A 23,612-nucleotide genomic window follows, 5' to 3' on the forward strand; every position below is an offset into this window, starting at 1 on the left:
TGTAATATTCAAATTACATTAGAGTCTATCTTAATTCTGTTATATCAATAACTGTGGGAACTGCAGTACTAAAAATCAAAATATATAATTTTTTTTTAATGCTCCACAGTTACATGGTGCAAATGTAAGAACAGATCCTGCAGACCTGAATGATCCTTTCTACTCTACCGGGAGGTGAGCTCATTTTAAACACTCTCAACTTATTTTTCAACTGACCCAGTATGCGGTTTTCCTCTCAGCTGATCATTAATCATACAGTCTAAATTAACATTTTCACTTTTGTTTGTTTCTGGTTAAAGAAACAAAAAACAAACAAAAAAAACTGTTGTGCATCCCCACTAGGGTGCCTGAATTCAGTAACTGAGGTAACTGCCCTCCAGTGCGCAAATGTGAAACACTTGTTGGAACAACTGACCCTTAGAGGTTGTAACAACTTCTTTCATGTTGATGTTATAAATTACGTATTGATGACTTTAAAAGTTTGTGATTTCTCTCCTCAGCATGGCCACGGAGGTGTCGATCTCACCCATGGTGCCAGTGTTTGTCTCCACCGCGCTGTCCCTGCTCAGCTTGACTACGCTGTTGCTACTTTGCGTCATTAGGAAAAAAAGAAGCATGGAGGGAACATACAAGCCCAGTGCGGTGGAGAAGAAACAGTCAAGGTCAGCGGGTTGTGAAAAACCTGGCTTGCCCCTACCATTGCCCAAAGAAGAACGTCTGATATGAGTCCTCACATACTTTGTCACTTTGTAAGGCTATGAACTTATAACTGATAGCTTCCTGTGATCCTGTGCTTAGAGATCATCATGTTTTGCAGCAGCAGTTTGTAAGTAAACTAAACACTATTTGTGCTGCAGCTTCTAATAGCCAGTGACAACAAAAGACTGATCAGACCTCTAAATTTATTCTATCATCTGTTTCAATGCACAAAGAGAAGAGAGAGGTTTGTGCATTGCAATGTAAACAAGTCACTCCCTTTTATTCCGCCACATGAGCAAGGAACATGAGTTAAATAACACTTTGTATTTGTACGCAGGTTAGTATTTTTTCTGTGCGGCCTGTTCTGTGTATTTATATATAAAAATGTATATTTTTACACGTTTTTTGCATTTATAAGAAATATTGATTTAAAAGATTGACTGTGATGCACTTTCATATAACTTAGGAAAAGCTCAACTTAATCTAAAACAAATCAAAATGGATGTTTCACAAGGTGTTATGTAAATAAACTGCAATGTGCACACCAAGTATTCCTGCTTGTTGCCCATCGTCTTGGAGCGTTGAAGCAGTTTTTAAAGTATTTATTTTATTCAAGTTCAGGTTTTTCAGATCGTAAGTGAAATGGTCGCAAAATGTAAATACCCAGAATGCGTCAGTTTTTATTAAAGAATCTGATGGATAGCATGCCTTTTCCACACAAATACATTTGAAGAAAAGAAATTTCTTTCAGTAACAAATTGGTCTCCCAGCAGGCAACAGGAAAAACATTTTTCATGCATTTTTCTTACTTTCTTCTTATTTATTTCAGCCATGCTGTCTTAATTCTAAGTAATTAACCATTTCACCAAGTATAAAATATACAAGCAATAAAATGTGTTTACATACTAAGAAAACAGCCAGTTTGTAAGAGTGTGGCAGTATTGTTTTTGTTATTGTAGAGAGACGGCCTTTAAAAAGTCCAAAACTACTTAAAATGGGAACATTGTTCTTTTTTTCATTACTTTGTGTTTGTATACACTGCAGCTTGTTATATTCATAAATACTAATGCACAAAATGTTCATCTGAAACTTATCCCCAAGTGCAACATTCACCCTCATTTGAGTAACATTTGCTACAATTTACAGAGGTCAGCCTTTAAATAACACTACATTGTTGACTTTTATTTCATAATTTATATTTTCAGTAAAACCAAATGGGCTTGGGATTAAGAGTAACGGAGAGGCAGGGGAAATGCAGAGAGAAACCAAATGTATCAATTTAATTGGATTTTAAGTAACAAAAACTAGAATGTAACCAGCATTGTTTAAGCTTCAAATCTCTTCTTCAGTTCTGACACTTTGACTGGAGGTCGTTCTTCCTCTTCAGCTTCCTCCGTGCGGTTGTTTGTTTCTGATGTATTTGAGTCACATGGCATTTGTGCATTCTCCCTGTTTCTGAACACAGTGCAAGGTTTCCCAGGTTCAGTGAAGGCCTTAACCCTGGACTTTACCTGGAAGCTTTGGGTGGATCCTTGAGACTGAAAGCGTGCTGCAGCAGATAGCACTTTAGGAGGAGAGGGGGTCTGCTTCACCTCTTGCTCCAGTTTTTCTGTAGCTACTTCAATCTTTTTTTCTTGAACTGATGTAGGGTTAGGGTCAACAGCAGGAATCTGAGGCCCAGGAGAGACTGTAGTATCTGGAACGGCCTCCTTCCCTTGATTTTGCTCTTCTTCAACAGAGTTGGGATGTTTAGGATTTGGGTTTATAAGTTTGCTTAAAGATCCTCTTACCACCTCATTTTTCTCCAGTTGGCTCTCTTTTTCTTCTTCTCTTGCTTTTGGACTTTCATGTGTTTCTCTTTCCATCTCAGGTTCTGCAATTACCTCCTCTGTCTGATTTTGCTCATCCTCTTTGTTTTCTTTTAAGCCTTCATCGCTCTTGGCACATATTTCATTAACCGGGTCCTCCCATAAACTTACACCCTCTCCCGGATCTTGTTTCTCTATATTTTCCTCTAACTTTACTTCCTTAAACTTATTTTGATCATCAGTTTCCTCTGCTTGATTCCCATTTATTGCTCCTGTCACTTCTTCCTGTTTTTCTCCGTCCTGCCTCTGTCCATTTTTTGGCTCTTCTGTTTTGTTTTCTGACTGCATATTCATATTCTCCAACCCTTTCTCCTCTGGTACACTAGTGTCCATGCATGGCCAGTCAGTGTCTGCTGTCAGGTCTGATAACTCCTCTGTTGTTTCCAGATTCCAGCTGTGCAAGCTGCCACTGCCACTGATGGACAGAGACAAGCTCTCTTGGCTTGGATTGGTTGGAACACGCTGGAAAACACAGACAGATCAGAAATTGCATTCACTTGTGTGTGTGTTAGGGACACGTGTACCCGTTTTCTTACCCGTGTGATAAAGTCATGGCTGTCTGGCCCAAACAGATCCAGGCTGCGGGTGCCGTACAGCAGGCCACGGTCATGGGAGCTACGAGAGCTCAGTGTATCAAAGATCTCCCCAAGAAGATCCATCTCTTCTTCATCACACAGCAGTGCATCTTCCTCCTCCTCATCTTCTTCTTCTTCATCCTTCTGGAGCTCAGAGTCAGGCTCAGTCCTGGACCCAGACATAGCTCTGAAATGATAGCAACAAACAAAACGGTATGAACAAAAATTCTCCACTGTAAAGATACAGTATATTATCCAAATGATAATTAGTGCCCGATGCTCTTCTAACATATTCTTGGAGTTCTACACAGTTTTCTTTCCACATGCTGTTTGATAAACTCTTCTCCGCAGTTTATTATTTAGGTCTTCAGAGAGTTGCTTAGATATGAAGGCTTGGTTTTGACTATGTGAATTGATGGATTGTCCATAAACCACATGTCTTTCTAAACCCTTCCTAACCTGTAAAATTGAATGTTAAACTTAGAGTTTTACAAACATCTAAAATGTAATTAAAACATACAATTCACATCAAAACACATGTGTGGATTGTAAAAGTCTGAATGTTAATGTAATAATATTTAGTTATTTATACACTTGTTTTTACTTGCAGAGTACAGCTTTAAGAACTTGATATTTCCATTTAGGGCTGGGCGATATGGCCTAAAATCCATATCACGGTATAATTTGAAGCATGTGTGGTAACGATATATATCGCGATATATTCTTTTCTTCTGTATAACGTATTTTACACACTATAAGGTTCACTTAAAATCCTTTAATTTTCTCAAAAATCGACAGTGTGCCTTATGTCAGAATTCTGGTTGTGCTTACTGACCGTGAACTGATTTTATGTAGTACACGGCGCGCAGAAATCTGTCAAAAACGTTTTAGTACGACTTTGGTAAGCTATGAAGGTGCACCGCTTGATGGATTGTTGGAGTATTACGGCTACCGTAGTCAGGAGCCTCGCGGAGTAATCTGGGCCCTACACTGCGGCATCACTGAGAGTTAAAAACTGTCTATATTCTTTCATCTTTAATCAAATGATCAGCTGCTGCTTTACCAGGTGTAACAATTAAGTTTAACATCCAGGCATCCATGAAAACAGAATGTATTAAATTTAACGGAGTTAGAAGTTAGCAGGACATTAGCTCGCTAGCTCCGACCTAAACATGATATGACATGTTCTGACTGAGAGATTTCTGGAGAAATTCAAACGTACAGCTCTGCTATCACTTCCAACATAAATGAAGACAGAAAACTAAACAGCAGTGATGTTTGTAGGTTTACTGAAGTCGGACTAGCTGGTATGTATGGTGGTATGGATGTACTACGTGATCGCTAGCAAAACAGCTATGTTAGCATAACATTAGCACAGTGAAGCTGACGGATGGTCGCTAACGTTTTTCCACTCGATAAAAGTTAACGTGAGGGTTTCTGATGGTTAGGGACAAATGCAATTGCATGGCAGGATGATATAAACGGACCAAACTTCAGTCAGGAGAACAACTGAGATAATCCATGCACAATACGAGGTTAGTCATTAATATACTGCAACAACATTGGAATAGAGCAGCTGCGAGAGAATTCAGCAGTAATGAATCAATGGTAGGGAAGTCGAGGAAGCACAGTTTTTGGCTTTCCCCATATTCCAAAAGTGCTTTGTCTCTTTGCTATTACTGCCGCCAGGCATAATTTGCAGATGATGTTGTTTGCAGCCGCTGCAATGCTTTTGACCAAAACAGGCGCAGCTTGATGACACCATCAACATGCGCTATCGCGGTAGAGCGATATAGTCAAAATCTCTATCGTTGGCCAAATTTATATCATTTCTACCATATACCATTTATACCGCCCACCCCTATTTCCATTTTATTTATTTAAAGTAAAAAAATTGGCAAAAGGGAAGGAGTCTGAATCCTGTTTGATCTGGTTTTATCCGTTTTTGTTTTAAACCCTAATCTGAAAAGCAGTTGGTGAATGGTACATTCACTCTATTACTTTGTGTTCCTGTCATGTTCTCCTTAAACCTCTCACTGTCTCAGTGGTGTCCAAAAATGGTGTGTGTTTCATAAATAACTGGGAAACATTCTGGAGAAATCCTGGTCTTGTGTGGAGAACTCCATCCCATCTGTCTCTCCTAGACTTTTCAAAAGTAGACTGGGAGGCAGAGCTTTCAGCTATCCCTCTTCTACAGAACCAGCTCCCAGTTTGGAGACAGCACACAGATTATTTATTAGGCTGCTGGGGGACATCCTGTGATACACTGAGCGTTTCTTTTTTACTCACTTTTTTTTAAAATTACTCCTTTATAAACAGGACTACTGTATTTAATCATTGGTAATTATTGCACTCTGTCTTTTTCTCTCATAGTGTTTCTTTTATGCTGCCCCTCCCTGACTTCCTGGGAGGTTTCTTCCTGTTAAAAGGGAGTTTTTCTTTCCCACTATTGCCATTTGGCAAGGAGCTGTGTGTTTGCTGGGGTTTCTTATTAATATTGTAGATTCTTTACCTTACAATATAAAGTGCCAAGAGACAACTGTTGTTGTGAATTTGCACTACATAAATTGAACTGAACAAGTACAACTACATTTAGTACAGCTAGGCAGTTAATACAATGCTGGCTTAAGCTGTAACAGCCTCAGTGTATTCTAAAACACTCTGTAGATGAGTGAATATATTTCATCACAGCTTACCCATCCCATGTATCTTCACTGTCTTTCATGATGTCCTTGTCTCTAGGAGTCTTAGATTTATGAGCAGGTCGACGGGGACGTGACTGACATGATGCAACAACAAAGCAAAGGTTTGGTAATACAATTTTTCCACAAGAAAACCATTCAGATGTTATAAGAATAATATAAAACAATACAGAAGCAAATGAGGTCACAGGGTTATATTTATATTATATCTTGACTGGCCACTTTATTGGGTTCACCTTGCTAGTACTGGGTTAGACTCCTTTTTGCTTTCATAACTTCAACAAGGTGCTGTAAACATTCCTCAGAGAATTTGGTCTGTATTGACATGATAATATCCTGCAGTTACTGCAGATCTGTTGGCTGCACACAAGTGCTGGAAATCCATCTCACTACATCCCTGAGATCCTCTATTGGATTGAGATCTGGTGACTGTGCAGGCAATTTTAGCCAGAACTGTTGAAAAAAGGCAGGATGGATCCATGCTTCATGGTGTTTATGCGCAATTCTGACCTTACCATCCAAATGTTGCAGTAGAAATGAAGACTCATCAGATTAGTCAAGGCCTTTCCCAATTTTGGTGAGTCTGTAAATTGTAGCCTCAGTTTCCTGTTCTTAACTGACAGGAATAATACCGTGTGGTCATGTTCTGCTGTAAGATTTTTTTTTAATCTGCTTTAATGTTTAATGTATTGTTATTTCAGACATGCTTTTCTGCATACCTTGGGTGTAATAAAAGGTTATTTGAATAATGGCTGCCCTCCTCTCAGCTTTAAGCAATGTGGCGATGTGACAACAACAAGCAATTTTTACGTGGAGCATTGTGACTCTCTAAATATTTTCTCTTTGTCAGACCATTAAAACTGGACAGACAGCTGTGTGGTTTCTGAAACACTGGGGTGCCCATCTGACACCAATCTACGCCATCTATAAAGCCACTTAAACCATCTTCCTCTTCTATTCTCATCCTGGGTTTAAACTTCAGCTGGTCATCTTGATCACTTTTACATGCCTAAATGCAATGAGGTGTACCTAATAAAGCCAGTGAGTGTAGATATCTAGATTTTAAAAGAGTGATTTATTTATTTATTTTTAGATGTGGGGTTGGTGCATGAGATTAAATTGTGGTGTCTCACCCTCCCGAAGTGCTGTGTGATTGGTAGGCGGTTCTGCAGGCAGTCAGATTGGGCACGGCGGTGTGATACCGATCCACCTCTCTGAAGGGTGTGCTCTTCATCATTAACCTGCATCAAACACAAAACAAAAGTTTATTAAAAACACAGTATAATTTTTATCCATCAAAGCATTTGCCCACATGAACATGCGCTCACCTTATGTATCAGCAGGTTTTTCAGACCTGACTTGGCAAGAACTTTGGCCTAGAAGAGATAAGCAGATAAACAGATTAGTAGCAGACCTACAGCAGCGCAACATAATCATAGTATTAGTTCAGAATAATAATTTTAAAAAAAAACACCTCAACACTGTACTCACTCTCATGTTTGCTTTGGACTTCATGTTGAGGATGAGAGCACCTCCTCCTTTCTGTCAAAAGTACAAATGCAAGAATTTTTGCCAAGATGATGCCAAATGCATTAGTGTTTCTTTGAAGATTAAGTGAACTTACCTTTAAATTACCAACTAACTGTTGATAGGATTTACCTCTTCCTACATAAAGAAATAATTTCATAAGCAAGCAATGAAAAAAATGGACATACACATACACATGCACAACCACACAGGTAAAGATACAGATACACACCTGCTGTGGATTCACACTTTATAATCTCCTCCTCAAAGAGATCATCTGGTTCATTTTTATTATTCAGAATATCCAGACGAGCATCGATGAACTGAAAAAACGAACAAATATACAGCATCAATAAAACAGCTCACTCATTTATAGTGACATGAAGATGCTTGGCCTGACTTTACGCCAAATTCAAAATCTTTTTTGTTAATTATGTAAAAAATAATGATTATTATTATTTTAAAAAAATAGTAATCTGTTTAGCATAACACAATCTATCAAATTACACATCTCTATCAATGGCTGTTATACAATCACCTCGAACATTTTCTAAATCTCTGTCCAACCACTGCTCAGCTACTATTACAATTGCATTAAGTGTACAGCAGAGGGCAGTGTTTACCTGTTTGAAGCACTGCAAATGAACAGCACTCTGAAGAAAATGCTTCATACTCGGAGATTTGTGATCTGAAAACAGGTTTTCGCAGAAACATATTTCTCCTTCCTGCAATAAGCAACACATAGAGACGGCCATGAACAACAAAAGAAGAATTACTCCTAAAAATAAATACTGATATAACAGATGTGCAGAGCTGCAGAATACTTAGAGAATTTAAATTAAACATGTTGGGAAATGTGGAAATAAAAGTGCCTAAATTGATTTTCTAAATACATATATAAATACCGATATGTATTTCATGTATGACAGACCTCATTAGGCTGCAGTGCATCCCTGTAGCCTCCAAAGAGCAGAGCCTGAGCCTTCAGGAAGGCCTGAGAAACACCACATCCAGGTGACACCGCTTGGCGCTTCAAACACATCTTCAATCCGGACATCTGGACACATACAGCATCTGTATTTATATCTGTAATATGTTTATTAATATATATGCGCTCAGGGGCTTAAAAACTATTTGAGCAACTCGACAATCTTGCATGGTGTAAATTTTGTTCTTTTAGCACAGTTTCTGGGCCCAGTATGTCCCTGCTCAGAGATAAAACTTTGTGATTTTCCAGTACCCAAGGCAGTCTAAAAAGCGCTGATTGGTCCAACTGTAATGTATACTGTGAATTAAATGTATTTAAACCATAACTAGTAAACTATGTTTATTAGTGGTCTTATTTGTCTCATGTTCTTCACATGTAAACACTATTTCAAATGTGTTAAGAGGACTCTTGTTTCCTTTTTATAGGTTTTGAGCCTAGTTTTCATCATAACACCTGTCCCCTAAGTAGCATCATTATATTCTATTGTCATTTTTACCACTAAAAGGGAGGTGAAATCAAGAGAATATGCTGGGGAATTGTCCAAACCTGCCCGTCCTTACTTTAGTACATAACGTGAGTTAGTTCGCTTCAGAAATGTTTAAAATAGTTGGATGGGATATCAAACGTGTGCAATTATATCTATCTCTCGCTGTGCTTTGATACCAGTTTCCCATAAAAAAATTGACAGTGATGTTTCCTGCTTTATTCGCTTGCTTATTACAGTTCACCATTGTGAACAGTGTTGTCGGCCACTGAGTCCCCCCCAAAAAATATAACCGCTGACATGAAAGCCTAATTTCTGCTATTCAGTACTGAAGAAATTTCAACTTACAAAATTATGCTAAATTGTAAAATGCTTAGCTATGTCCCTAATGAAACCTCGGTAACTTTGTGAAAAACATAAAAGTTTCTGTTTTTCACTTTTTCAGATTTTAGTATAGAAATTTCAGTTTTTAAGATTACAGCTTAAAACAAAAATGTCTGGGCAATATGCTACCAGAACTTTTAATGTGATTTTATTTCTTTCACTTTAAGTCTGAAGAGTCGTGCTGACAGATTTCCTTTTTTTTCTTCATCGTGGAAAAACAAAGTTAAATATGTAATTGACACTGACAGAAAGGGGAGTTTCATTGATCTAGCTCGCTTAAGATCAAAGTAGGCTATATGCGGTCCACCATGTAAAATGAGTTTGACACCCCTGAAATAGTCCAGTGTTTGATTTCAGCCAGGATGCTGCCTGATTGTCAGATTTTGTAGCAGGCAAATCAAGTTTACCAGACAGTCATCTAAGCTATTCTCACATGGGTCCAGTTGAAGATTATGAATGTTGAAGATCAAAGTAGTAGCGTGTAGGGCTGCAGTGAATGGGCGAAAATAGTTAGTGAAATCACACTTTCCTGCTTAAAATAAAAAAGTGTGGAAACAAAAGAAGCAGCTTATGCGTCATCACACAAACTAAGACTATTTATTACCACATCTGAAGGTATCCTTTTATGGTCATCAAAAGGGGTTTCCAGGGTGTTAGTATCCACATTCAGAATAACAACTTCCTCCAACCCACGACTCCTCACCCTCTGTCAGACAGACAGTAACAGATTAGGCTTCAATATCTCAAGACAAATCTGACAGATTTGGAGGATTTGAGTTTAACAGTGGCTTTATATTGAAGTATAAGGTCAGCAGTTTACCTCAGATAGACTGCTGTGGACTCCTATCAGGTAAGGCATGGGTGCACTGTGACCATTAAAAAACAAATATCAATTAAACAGCTGTGGGCAGGAAGGCAGATTTGTAGATAGATAGGTAGGCAGTTAAACACGTAAACAGACAAATCTCACCAGCAGTAGTCCAGTAAGTGCGGTGGCAGGACAGGTATGAAGATGTGTTGCCAGTACATGGGGTATAGCACAGCACTGAGTGCATGCACACAGGATGTCAGCTAAACGCACAAAATGGAGAAAAGCTTTAGCACACAAATCTTCCTGTGTGGTTTGACACATGCCAAAAATAGTGGTCAAGGTATGACTACAAAACTATAGATTCAAACATGTTCTAGCTGCTCTACGTCTGACTTCCAGTTACATGGATTCAGCAGATACTAGTGTTGCTACTGACTTTAATGGCAGCTGACCAAACATAGTTGTACAATCATAAAGGGAAAGCACCGCCCCTCTCCATCCTAAGCTTTAACATATCAGAACATTAAACATAACCTGATGAACATCAACAAGCAACATGACCTGCCATTATTTATTTACAACAAACTAAGCTTAAACGTAGAAGCATTGTGTGAAAAACTACGTATGTTGTTAAATTAAGGGTTAAGTAGCCTGCAGATGTTGCTTCATCATCAACAAAATCAGAAGTTTGGGCAGTTTGTTGGAGTGGAGTATTTAAGTGTGTATTAATACAATGCCAAAAAAACATAAGACATCATCAATGATCATAGTGAGGCAGCTATTACTGCCCATGAGCTTGGGGAGACTTATGTGGCCATTTCCAAACAATTTGACATCCATTACTCAACAATGAGACACGAGAAATGAAAAATATTATTCACAAGTGGAAAACACTTAAAGAAAATTTACTCCATGATAAGACGATGCTACAATCCCAACAACTGGTCTAAGACTTTACACGCCTCAGGTAACATGTTATGTTAAGTTCATGGCAGAACAATTTGAAGTATGGCTTGTTTGGAAGGGTTGCCAGGACAATGCCTCGCCTCTGTAAAAAGAACATGACGGCATGAGTGCAAAACTGCACCTAAACAAACCACAAGACTTCTGAAACAATGTCCTTTGGACAGAGTAGACATAACTGGAGATGTTTGGCCACAACACTGCATACCAACCCAAACACAAACACATTATACCAACTATCAAGCACAGAGATAAAATTGATGATTAGAGCTTTTTTGCAGCTGCAGGGCATGGGAACTTTGCAGTCACTGAGAGGACAAAATTAGCCAAAACTGGGTTATGGAACCGAACAACAGTACATGTGCAGTAGAATGGATAAAAAAAGAAAAGAGTGAAGGTGTTGTCATGGCCCAATCAAACTCCAGCACAAATTTTAATTAACTGAAGCCATGTTGTATAGAAGTCTGGGCCAAAACTCCTCCACAATCATGTGAGAGACTGACAAAGTCATACATAAAATAATTCCTTCAAGTTATTGCTGACAAAAGTGGTTGAATCACTGAGTATAGTTCGTTTTTCACACACGCTGCTTCTGCATTTTGGCATTTAATATCCTCTTGAGATCCGACCTACTCATCATGTCCTCTGTAGTGGACAAAAACAGTTCAACTGAAAGATACTTTTGTTTCCTCGGTTCTCTGGAGGATATGGCATGCGTTTTTGTTCGTCTGAGCTGGTAATTATATCATTTTAAGACCTGATAAGGCCTAGTTACTTTTCATTATGCTTGATGTGTGAAAATTAATTCATGTTAGTCATGTACCAAATGTGATGGATGGGTTAGGGGGAGGGGAGTTCTCTTTTATACCACAAAGTTGATGTAAATACATTTAAAGTAAAGCAATGGATAAAAGAGAATTGTGTAATTTACAGTGCTGAGTTTGCTGGCAAAGATGAGGATGCGTCTCTCAAACAGCATACTGGCATACAGCTGAAGCAGGTTCCCCACGTCTACTGCCACAATCAACTCGGTCAAGTTCCTCTGGTGTATAAAACAAGAAACAGATAGAAATATTAGCTTGAAGTGGGGAAAGGCGTGTTCACATAATCCATCACTGCTTGTTGAAATTTAAAATTTAGCCTTAAATTTTTAACCTAACCATGCTTACGTTTTCAGGTATGGAAGGGAGACTTCTGGGGTCTGGAGCGATGAAGTATGGAACCTGCCAAAACATATGAAATAAAACATTGCTCATACTTTATCAACACTATCAGTAATCCTTGAGATAATATCTCTGAAATTTTTGGGAAGTGTTTTTGCATTTAGCAACACGGTTTAGTATGCTGATTAGTGTCTTCCACATCATATATGCACACATCAAAGGTTATAGACATATAATTTAGTATTTCATTCCAAAATTCCCTCTACAGCAATCAATTACACATGCACACACAGTTATGTGAGCTAAAAAATAATCACTGACTGTATATAAAAGATGGATGTAGCTTCATGGTCTTAAAAATGAAGCCAGTGGGGGGAGGGGGGAGGGGGGGCAGCGGACAATGGCACATCCATCCATTCGCTACCGCTTATCCTTTTCAGGGTCACGGGGGGTGCTGGAGCCTATCCCAGCTGTCATAGGGCGAGAGGCGGGGTACACCCTGGACAGGTCGCCAGTCTGTCGCAGGGCCAACACACAAGGACAGACAACCATTCATACTCACATTCACTCGCACATTCACACCTAGTGGCAATTTGGATTATCCAATTAACCTATCCCCACAAGCTGCATGTCTTTGGACGGTGGGAGGAAGCCGGAGTACCCGGAGGGAACCCACGCAAACACGGGGAGAACATGCAAACTCCACACAGAAAGACCCCGGCCTGATGGTGGAATTGAACTCAGGACCTTCTTGCTGTGCGGCTACAGTGCTAACCACCGTGCACCGTGCAGCCCTGGCTGCAAAATGAAATCATTTATCTAGGATTCTTTTTGAAAGTCATTCTGTTACTTACTCAATGCATGACCTCAGAGAACATGTTTCTAATAGGTTTGTGGCCACAATCACCAGTTTCACATCATCTTTAATAGTTTTAGGTTTAGTTGCATTTTGTATTTGTCAGGAACTTTGCACAAACTTACTGACCTCACATGCCATTACCATATTTAGTTACTACCTATGTTCCACTTGCAGTCCCTAGGCAAGTAAACAATATTTAACAGGCTATAAGATACAAGTATATGTCTGAGATGCACGATACAAGCAATATAATCAAGTATACACAGCAAGCCTTAAAACTCTCCTCCCCCAACCCAACCACTCATAAAGCAGGCACATACAGCACTGATTAAGCATAAAAATGCAAATACATATCTGAGGCTGATACAAAGCATCATAATCAAATATAAATCCTAAAGTCACCTAGGAATCCAATATAATAATAAAAATAATCAGCATATGGTTTGGCATTTGGCTAGTATTTGACAAGACACTATTTTAAAAGCGTGGAGATTCTCATAGGGTGTTGTTGAAAAACTAGGACACTGATGAAAAATGATTAGCCTGAAGTTTCACAACAGAAGTCAACAAACCAATGGTTTGTTGGTTTGCGACAGCACGGTGTTTTTGTCCATCCTTTATATACAGCCTGACTCAACTCAAATCTCAACTCTTGAAATCCTTCATGAGATTTAAACTTAATTTTGTTGCTCTTTAAGATTAGCATTTTTCTGCAAAAGCAATGTATTTAAATTGACTTAACTCAACTAACATTTAGAACTACATAAAAAAATGCTACTAATGTAACACCTGCTTTTTCCATTGTAATCATAAGAGTTTCCCCATCAACCAGGACTGAAACTTTCTAAATATATTCTCCATTGCAAATGCAAAGGAATTGCACAAGGTGAGTAAATATGTTTTTCAGGTAACCAATTTATTTTGGAATGAAACTCAAAAAAGCACAAACATTCATAAAATAAAACCTGTTACAGCTTTCGGCCACACAGAGGCATTTCTTATAAGACAAAACAGTTGTTGGGGTCAGTAACATAATGGCATGTTTATGGCTTTTGGATTAATAAACAAATTGTTCCAAAGGCTATAAGCAATGCCAGATATTAGTGCATGTTGTGCATGCTTTGGTTTAAACACAAGGTTTTAGTCTGCAGCTGTAGCCACCAAGCACAGACAACTGTAGTTTTCCAGCAGGAGTTAGTCTGTATCTACAAAGCTGTGATTCCAGACCACATGAACTCCTGTGGGACTCACCCCCTTTTGTCTCTCTGAGTGTCCAACAGGATGGGACACTTCTGTGCTGACCAAAACCTGCTCTCCCTCAGAAAAAAAACAACAACACACTAACCACTGACAGAAAACAGCAGTATAGTTTTGTGTGACTTCTTGTTGGCTAATTAGAGACTTACCATCTGCAGGGTGACGGATCCAGCAGCCAGTGGAAGGGGCTGGTTGTAGAGTGATGCCAAAAGAACTTTCATTTCACTGGTCTGTTGAAGAGATGAAGTGGTCATGTTAAGCATACTGAAATAGATGCTACATGGACACAGATGGACGAAGCCTCTTGCTTGGAAATGTGAAGCTAATGTAGAACTGCTTTAAACCTGCATTCTTTTATTTGATACAGAATTATTCAAGAATCCTGTGAGAGTCGAATATAATACAGCAAGTATATTTGCTACGTGTAACTATGTTGTAGTTGACAAGTTACTACCATAAGAGTATTCACTGTCCTTGGTTTCTCAGTCAAATCCTTGTGTAGGAAAATGGAAATGGACAAAACGCTCAGCTATTAGTCTCAATATACGATCTTACAAACCAACAAATGCTATGTCCATCTTTTATTAACAGTTTAACTGCGGTTAAGAGACAAGTGGGAGAAGATAAATATTACACATGAGAATCTTACCTGCCCTTTTGAGAGATAGTCAGCCAAGTTGTTGAGTAGTTTGTAAAACACTTCAAACCATGGAAGATAGCTGTAATAACATTGATAAAAATAACACAACCACAACACTTTTTAACAACGGTATCCTGAAAATGAAAGTAATGCAAATAGAATTGGTGTTAAAATATTTTTAACACATGTTGAAATGTACCTTAGAATGCAAAGGCAGGTATGTGTGCTGTTGGTGAGACGGCAAAAGCCAAAGCGTTGACATCCCTCAAGGTCAGTTAGAACAAAAGTAAAGTGCTGAACAGCCACCCCATCTCTCACTCTGAGTAGACAAATGTAGAGAGAAGACAACATATGAAACACAAATGATACAGAAATGCAGTCTGAAGTAAACCAACAAGTTTATTCTACTCACCTTTGTATATCATACGGGAAGCAGAACCTGGGCAATGTTTGACAGGACTCCTAGAAAGTGGGAAACAATTTTGAAACAGGACAAATAATCTAGATGCATACTGTGATCTCTGTCAGGGTGCAGAGCAGAAAGTAATCTAACTACAGCTTGGCCACACAAGTGGAGCACTTTAATTCATTAAATTTCAATTTGGAAGCGCTTTTGTTGTTGTAAAGATTTAAAAAAAAATTGTGGGGCATGAACCTTTTTTGTGCTTGTTTTCAGGCCTGAGTGGGGGAGGGGGGCATGCCATCGAAGTGTTATGATATGATTTTAAGGTGTTCCCCTATTGTAGATGAGAATGTCAGTAAGCTGATGTTTCAGGAATTTAACTGAAACAAGAAGTAAAGCTTCATATTGAACAACTTAAAACACTGGTTCTCACTTTGTGTAAAAGAAACCCCACAAACAAAACAAAGGCTATTTTTTTATTTAAAGCATAAATATTATTACGTTTGTTCACAAGGGCAGGAAAACACAAGCTACCTCATCATTGAAGTCTTCTGGAAACTGAAACAGCAGTCCAGGATCTGTAACATTAAAATAAGTGAGCGGACAAATACTAATGCTAATTCTACATTTAAAATGTATTTAGAAGTTATTTTGTAGCAGCCTTTTAAAAGTTTAGAAAATAACTATGATGAAAATAAAGAAAATAATGAGGTAAAAGTAGTGGCAAATGATTCCAAATGTATAAATATAATGCTTTTTAAACATTATTTAGCATTTAAGGTCTTCTGCACATGCTCAGCTGCTCAGTCAGAGGGATCACTACACCATCTTTCTATGTAGTTCATGTTTGACTACACAGGCTGTGTGGGTTTTTTTGATCACATGACAGGAAGCATGAACAATTCTCAGTGCAAGCAGAAACACCTTTATAAAGACTAGCGGTGACATTTTAATGATTTTATAATACATAAATAAAAAACATCATCTTTTATTTTTGAAGCCAAGTGCTTGAAATTCAAATCGGTGCTGTGTGTCATGTAGGAAAATGACAAAAGGTAGGTTTATACAGTTACAGAAAATAATGGAAGAGCAATTTTAATCAACTTGTCCAGTGCTGACAAATCACTCTGCGTAGCTAAGTTGCTCTGCAACAGATGATAAACCACAGAGGCCTCACCTTTGTCTCTGGCTACAGGGCAAGTTGCTTCAAAGAACCAGTAGAAGGTTCGCTCAGGGTTTTGTCTGACAGGAAAGAGATTTAAGAGCAATGACACAAATTTATTCTTAAAACCCATTAACCACCAAATATAGTCATATACATGTTGAGACAGTGCTTCGAATTGACACCACGTCTACCATCAATTTTCTCAAAACGAAGAAGATTCTGAGCATAAACAAAAAATAAACCAGGTGTAATGTTGAGAACAAATCAACAGCCAAGTAATACAAACGAGTCATATGTGTGAACGAAAGAGGAACTTTTCTCTTTGCTGTGAACAAGAACAAATGTACCGTGAAGCATATGGCAACAGATAGAAGGCGACAGAACTGCTACAGGAAACTTCCTGTGCAGTTGCGAGAGGAAGTAATAGAAACCGCAAGAACAGACTGACGGGCATACTGATGGTGATGGAAGTCGACACACAAAAATGACATAATTACTTACTTCAGTCTGGAGCCCATACTGTCCAAATGCGACTGTGTCCATGTGTGGCATCCAAGAGGAGAGAGGTCTTCAGCAGGTGTACTAGTTGACAACCATACCTCTGATGTAACAGTGACAGAGACTGCAACAGTAACAGCAGCCTGCTCAATCAGCACTGGAATGACAGAACACTTCCTGATCTATGTCAGTATGTGTGGTTTTCGTGTGTGAGTGACGTCTGCTATAAGACCACCTATCAAAATTCAGGCCATTTATAGACACTTGGCTTAAAATTCCTTTATCTTTTAATGTTTTTTGTTCTTCATGCATTTTAAATGCAAATTTGACTTTTAACAAAAACCACATATTCACATTAGCAGCTGCAAAAGTAAAGAACTTACAAAAAACTTTGGGAAATTTGCATATTTAAGTTTTTAAAATGAATAAGTCTTTACTTTAACATTAGAACAGTTGCCAGGAACCTGTTGATAAATCACTCTGTATTAAACCTTTCCCCGAGTGCCAACGTAATGGCAGCTTTTACTGAGGAACTGAAAGGTGCTGGTTTCACTTTAGAATAAATCATATAGCCGACATAGAAAGCTAAATATGTTTCTTGATACTGCTCACATAAGCAGGAATTAGAACTGAACACCATAACAAAATACTGAAGTAGTGAGGCGACAATAACACATGCACATCCTGCTCAGACAAGAACCACACTCACAAATGTCATACTGCCTCCTTGTGTTGCTGCAGCCACACTGCCTAAATCTGTTGTAGGGCTCCATTTTGATTTACTTCCTGTGACATCGAGGCTGAAAGTTCAAATCAAGTTCTTTCTCTTCCAGACTGAAGTATTATTTTAATAATAGTGTAGCAGAGTGAACTTGTGTGAATGTGTGTGTGTGTGAATGGGTGGATGACTGGGTGTGTAAAGCGCTTTGGGGTCCTTAGGGACTATGTAAAGCACTATACAAATACAGGCCATTTACCAACTTCAAATGTGAGAGAAAAAAGTAAATACACAAATGGATATTTTTCCCACAAATGTATTTTAATCAATGTCAAATTACACAAGTCATAATATTTGAATGAAGTGAATGTGTTCCAGGTATGCAATTGTTTAACCGATGATAATTAACAAACACTAAGCAAAACAAACCCTCCAAAATAAAAACAATTTAACAAATAACCCACAAGCACACATTTGTGTTAGCTACCTCTAAAAGAGCACTGTGTTTACATGTTTAAAGTGTGAGTCCTACTCTGGCAGGAAGGGGGACAGGGGTCAAGAGATATGAGGAGAAGAGGCAGACAGAAACGGGAAGAACTAAGAAAATACAGGAACAAGAAAACTGGGAAAGGACAGTGCTCTAGGAAAAGAAAAAGAGAGCAGAGTAGGACCGGAATGAGCGGATGGATGGTTGGATGGAGTCATGAGTGCAGATGAGAAACAATGAGTGACTTCAGCCTTAGGCCACCTCCTCCTCTCCCTCCTCCTCAAACTCTCCCTCCTCGGCTGTAGCATCCTGGTACTGCTGGTACTCGGACACCAAGTCGTTCATGTTGCTCTCCGCTTCAGTGAACTCCATCTCATCCATACCCTCGCCAGTGTACCAGTGGAGGAAGGCCTTGCGGCGGAACATGGCCGTGAACTGCTCAGAGATGCGTTTGAACAGCTCCTGGATAGCAGTGCTGTTGCCGATAAAGGTCGCGGCCATCTTGAGGCCACGGGGCGGGATGTCGCACACGGCTGTCTTGACGTTGTTGGGGATCCACTCCACGAAGTAGCTGCTGTTTTTATTCTGCACATTCAGCATCTGCTCATCCACCTCCTTCATGGACATGCGCCCTCGGAACACAGCGGCCACGGTGAGGTAGCGGCCGTGGCGTGGGTCGCAGGCGGCCATCATGTTCTTGGCATCGAACATCTGCTGAGTGAGTTCGGGCACAGAGAGGGCTCTGTACTGCTGGCTACCCCTGCTGGTGAGGGGAGCAAAGCCGGGCATGAAGAAGTGCAGACGAGGGAAGGGAACCATGTTGACAGCCAGCTTGCGGAGGTCAGCGTTGAGCTGACCGGGGAAACGAAGGCAAGTCGTGACCCCACTCATGGTGGCGGAGACCAGGTGGTTAAGGTCTCCGTAAGTGGGAGTGGTGAGCTTGAGGGTGCGGAAGCAGATGTCATACAGGGCCTCGTTGTCAATGCAGTAAGTCTCATCTGTGTTTTCAACCAGCTGGTGGACAGACAGTGTGGCGTTGTAGGGCTCCACCACTGTGTCTGACACCTGGAGACAGAAAAGGCAAAGATCAGGAAAACCAAAGGGAGACAAACGGATGCCAGCAAAGATGGTTTGCATAATCACTCTACCTTAGGAGAGGGCACCACACTGAAGGTGTTCATGATACGATCTGGATACTCCTCACGGATCTTGCTGATTAGCAGAGTTCCCATACCAGAGCCAGTACCGCCACCCAGAGAGTGTGTGAGCTGGAAGCCCTGAAGGCAGTCGCAGCTCTCAGCCTCCTTCCTCACCACATCCAGAACAGAGTCCACCAGCTCGGCTCCCTCCGTGTAGTGGCCCTTCGCCCAGTTATTACCCGCTCCACTCTGACCTGGAAGGAGCAAGTTCATTGTGATCGGCTGAGCTAGGGTTTGTTTGTCTAGAAGTATATTTAGCTATCAAAATGTCAAAGTTTGTTATTTAAACTGTTTACTTGTCAAAGCCAGTACTTCAGCTATCATTATATTCTGTATAATCAATAAGGCATGTAATTATGTGTGTTTTTGTGTGTGTCTGTGTGGTTTATCCCATACCAAAGACAAAGTTGTCTGGCCTGAAGATCTGTCCGAAAGGCCCAGAGCGGACAGAGTCCATAGTGCCTGGTTCCAGATCTACTAAGATGGCCCTCGGCACATATTTTCCACCTGCAATACAAAGCCACGTGTTAAAAATGGTCAAATACAGACCATTCGAAAGCAAAGATCGACACATAAAGTGAATAGCTGCCTTTCAAATGTTCCAACCTGAAGCTTCATTGTAGTAGACGTTGATTCTATCCAGCTGCAGGTCACTGTCTCCGTGGTAGGTTCCTGTTGGGTCGATGCCATGCTCATCACTGATCACCTCCCAGAACTGCAGACAGGTCGATTAGAGACAGACAAGCCAGAGAGCAGTTAAATGCGTGCTGTGGCAGTGTCGAGACATTCAAATGCCGACAGCTAAATTCAACGCTATTTATATCCTGCTGTACTTGTTAAACCATAGAAGCTCAACCACGTGATTAATTGCTTAGAAGATTGACAACAAATTTAATCAAAGGGCAAATATTAAAGAGTAAATATTTCCTAAGGTGCGACGCGTGCTGCTTTTGCTCTGTTCTGATGGTATTTGGGAATAATGAATTGAAAAATTAGAAAAAAAAAAATCAGAATTAAAATCATTATCCTTCTTAGTATTTTTATCAATCCAACCTCAGAATCTTGTGTAATACATTTCTCAAGCCATCTTACATCTTTGGTTCACAGACACCTCTAAAGGACAGGTTTAAAAGATGGGTAATACAATATCAGCCTAAAGCGCTACTTATTATTATTATAATTAAATATGATTGCATATGTGGAAAAGAAAATTGCACGGCAGCACGTCTGCCGGTGTTCCTGTCAATTCGCTGTCTGAGCCACACCCCTCTCAGTGTGTCCCCCCCCCCATCCCAAACACACACACACACACACACGATTGCTGTCAGTTCATTCATTAAATTCCCGAATAATGATTTGTCAGCCTAAATCAATATATTCTCACACACAGATAAGCTTCATCCAGCATGCTGTGTTACACCGATAACACCCCGTGGTCCCAGTCTATGTGCTGTCGTTCATTTAAAAGTGCATCAAGTGACAATAATGGGGACGTCTCGACTTGCCACCGCCCATCCTGAAGGATGCTTTTGTACGTTTATTCAAGACTTTCCACCCCACTATGTTGACCTATTTAGTATTTCCTGTGAGCAGCATGACCTCTTGCTTGGATACACGTCAGCAGCAGCAAGGATAAACTTGTGTTTCGTTACATAAAACCGACTACAGTTAACAGGTAGACGACATGCCAACAAGGATCCGTTTGTTTTTCTCACCTTGGCTCCAATCTGGTTCCCGCACTGCCCGGCCTGCAGGTGCACAATCTCACGCATTTTGTCGCTGCGGTGTGGGGTGTCTCACAGAGAGCTGCTGCTGGAGAAACAGGGGGAAGCTTGCGGTGGGCTCCGGATTTGCAATTGAACAGTCCTGGCCCTCCAGGATCAGTCGGCAGTCTGGCTGAATGGCGGAGGAGCTGTGGCTGCGGTTTAAGCTCCTCGTCCCCTCCCTCCGTCCGCGGCTGCGCCGTTCCTCCCGGTGCTGCAGCATGACGTCATCTCCATGACAACGGGAACCGGGCACAGCCGGAAAATTTGGCTTGCCTGTGCTGGCTGGTTAGCTGGAAGTTGAAAAACGAGGATAATACACCGTTTGTTGTTTCGGTGGCATCCCTGTGAGAGATAACACTGCACAGAATAAACTACAGAGATTGAGTCCTAAAGATCGAGTCAAATGTTACAGGCCGACACCAAGGGTAAAGTCTAGGTTAGCTTGCATCATGTAAAAGGAATAATGAATTAAATGTAGCCTGAGAGTGATCAAAACGTAGATGAAAATGGGTAAGATGGGTGACAAATACAGTTTTGCATGTTGCACTGCTTGTTTAGCACAACTGAGCAACAGTGTGTGTTTGTCTGTGTGTTAGCATTCAGTACCAATTTCCTGAGTAATAAAGAATAACGGTGCTCAGAGATCTACTTGCTGGGACTTGCAGAAAGAGCTCAGCTGCACTGAGCCAAGATCAAGTCATAAGCTCTTTTGTGGCTCACAATCCATAATCCAGTAAACTCTCCCTCTGACCCCCAACCTTTTGCTCTCTTTGAAAACTTCAGGGGCTTTAACTAGTTAAATGGTCTCTGATTTTGCTCTTATAGGTCACTAGTTAACTTGTCAATAACTTGAAAATGTCAGGGTGTCAGCATTAGCAGCACGTCCTGAGGGTCAGCTACTTTTCAATATAATATATTACTGTAGTCACATTGGATTATGATTTAATTTACAGGGTGTATTGTGTCATAGTAAATTAAGTGAATAAATTATAACATAAAGGTTGAAAAAAATCTCGATAATTGTGCACAGGGTTTTAAGTCAGACATGAAGAAACTGAGCACTTAACCTATGTTGGATAACAGGCCACCAATCACAAAACACAAGTTTGCCAGCATTTTCAGATATGGCCTTATGCATAGCCCCATTCACCGTCCATTCAACGTTGATTTATTCAATGGGATGATCCTGGGTCTTGGTTAAGCTAATCGAGGTTTGGTTCTTCAAAGGCACAAGAGAATTAGGTTACCAAAACAGAACTCAGTCACCTGAGATAATTGCATGCTGTTGTGATCACTGAGTGAAGTACACCAAAAATGCAACCATAAAAGTACAGACCGTTGCTGCAGTAATTCACGTTTCATTGTTTTTAACGCTTTTTTTCACTTCAGCTATTTGTAAATCCATTCCTCTCCATGGTTGGCCGATTGACCACTAACGGCACAACCAGGAGTAGTCCACAGACTGGCTGTACCACATACTTTTATTTCTGCCTCCACTGATAGCAAACACTATACGTAGACAAGCATCTTGCGACTCCCTGTGGACTTCCTTTCCGCTCCCCCACTCAAGCACAAAATCGAACATAAGCCTTTTGCAGCATAACTAAGGTATGTTTCCGGCTTATCTGATCCTAACAAAATGTCAAGCTTCATTGAGGCCTTTATGAAGCCACAGTATCCAGAGTCATACACCATGAGGATCAATATGTTGGCACCTAGCACTGTACAGTAAATACCACCATCACCACCACCATCTACAGTAAATACTGTCTTCAGTCCCTGGATAGGAAAAAATCTGTTAAGTTTAAATGTAATTAAGAAATGGTAAGATAAAAGATGTTTTTCGGGAACTATTGTTAAATGTTCAGTTTCTATGCCATACGTCAGGACAAGATCAAGAATGCGATTAAAACTTAGTACATATATATGATATAATCTTATCCTATATATTCAGAGATGGTACCAGTGCATCGCATTTATCCTGTTTGTGTCATATCAAAAGTCTGTGATTGCATTTCTTTTGTTCGTACTGCAGCTATGTTATCGAAATGCACCAATCAAAATACATTCTTTGTGCAAGAATGAAACAGTTTTTATATTAGATGCTTAACTTCTTCCTTTAATCTTGTGTAAATAAACTTTCTCCAGAGTAGGTTAGACCATATGAATATGCAGTTGTCACAACCAATCTGTAATAGCCAAACCCATGGCCACACTTTAAAGTCGGTAACTTCTATGTTTTTTTATTTTTTTATTTGAACACAATAACACACTTAAGTTTCAATAAGTTTATTGTTTGGTTTGGATACATTTCTTCTTCGAAATGAGCCAGCTGAAGTGGTTCAGGCATCTGACAAGGATGCCTCCTGGGTGAGGTGTTCCGGGCATGTCCCACCGGGAGGAGGCCCCGGGGCAGACCCAGGAAACGCTGGAGAAATTATATCTCTCGGCTGGCC

The 23,612-nt window shown here is 40.0% G+C and overlaps 2 protein-coding genes across 3 annotated transcripts; both read right to left on the reverse strand.

Moving 5' to 3' along the window:
- Positions 1-1,680: 1,680 nt before the first annotated feature.
- dennd1c (DENN domain containing 1C) lies at positions 1,681-17,137 on the reverse strand. Of its 2 annotated transcripts, XM_005743688.2 has the most exons (23): positions 16,990-17,137; positions 16,501-16,565; positions 15,858-15,901; positions 15,333-15,382; positions 15,120-15,239; positions 14,930-14,999; positions 14,430-14,510; positions 14,275-14,340; positions 12,171-12,224; positions 11,933-12,043; positions 10,198-10,298; positions 10,048-10,093; positions 9,832-9,933; positions 8,303-8,428; positions 7,995-8,096; positions 7,604-7,694; positions 7,469-7,509; positions 7,336-7,386; positions 7,173-7,220; positions 6,978-7,085; positions 5,839-5,921; positions 3,104-3,329; positions 1,681-3,029 (listed from the first exon to the last, which is right to left on the reverse strand). In XM_005743688.2, the coding sequence occupies exons 1-23, from the start codon at positions 17,004-17,006 to the stop codon at positions 2,025-2,027; spliced, it is 2,808 nt and encodes a 935-aa protein (XP_005743745.1). In that variant the 5' UTR covers positions 17,007-17,137; the 3' UTR covers positions 1,681-2,024. The 2 variants fall into 2 exon arrangements, with proteins under 2 accessions (XP_005743745.1, XP_005743746.1); XM_005743689.2 differs by lacking the exon at positions 14,275-14,340.
- Positions 17,138-18,004: 867 nt separating this feature from the next.
- On the reverse strand, positions 18,005-21,358 carry LOC102200228 (tubulin beta-4B chain-like). The gene is made up of 5 exons (XM_005743690.1): positions 21,106-21,358; positions 19,997-20,105; positions 19,787-19,897; positions 19,340-19,584; positions 18,005-19,256 (listed from the first exon to the last, which is right to left on the reverse strand). Exons 1-5 carry the CDS (start codon positions 21,160-21,162, stop codon positions 18,444-18,446), a joined length of 1,335 nt encoding a protein of 444 aa, XP_005743747.1. The 5' UTR covers positions 21,163-21,358; the 3' UTR covers positions 18,005-18,443.
- Between the last annotated feature and the right edge of the window lie 2,254 nt (positions 21,359-23,612).

The sequence above is a fragment of the Pundamilia nyererei genome, unplaced genomic scaffold, assembly GCF_000239375.1.
Source record: "Pundamilia nyererei isolate P.nyererei 1_Seehausen unplaced genomic scaffold, PunNye1.0 scaffold00134, whole genome shotgun sequence".
In the NCBI taxonomy this organism is placed as follows: Eukaryota; Metazoa; Chordata; class Actinopteri; order Cichliformes; family Cichlidae; genus Pundamilia; species Pundamilia nyererei.

Excerpts from the sequence above, each read along its gene's own strand:
- dennd1c (XM_005743688.2), bottom strand. Across the intron at positions 15,902-16,500 it reads CCCTGTAGCCAGAGACAAAG|ATCCTGGACTGCTGTTTCAG; the intron begins GTGAGGCCTCTG and ends TTAATGTTACAG. Across the intron at positions 10,094-10,197 it reads CACTTACTGGACTACTGCTG|TGCACCCATGCCTTACCTGA; the intron begins GTGAGATTTGTC and ends TAATGGTCACAG.
- LOC102200228 (XM_005743690.1), bottom strand. The coding sequence starts at position 21,162 with ATGCGTGAGATTGTGCACCTGCAGGCCGGGCAGTGCGGGAACCAGATT. Across the intron at positions 20,106-21,105 it reads GGAACCAGATTGGAGCCAAG|TTCTGGGAGGTGATCAGTGA; the intron begins GTGAGAAAAACA and ends ACCTGTCTGCAG. Across the intron at positions 19,257-19,339 it reads GTGTGGTGCCCTCTCCTAAG|GTGTCAGACACAGTGGTGGA; the intron begins GTAGAGTGATTA and ends TTCTGTCTCCAG.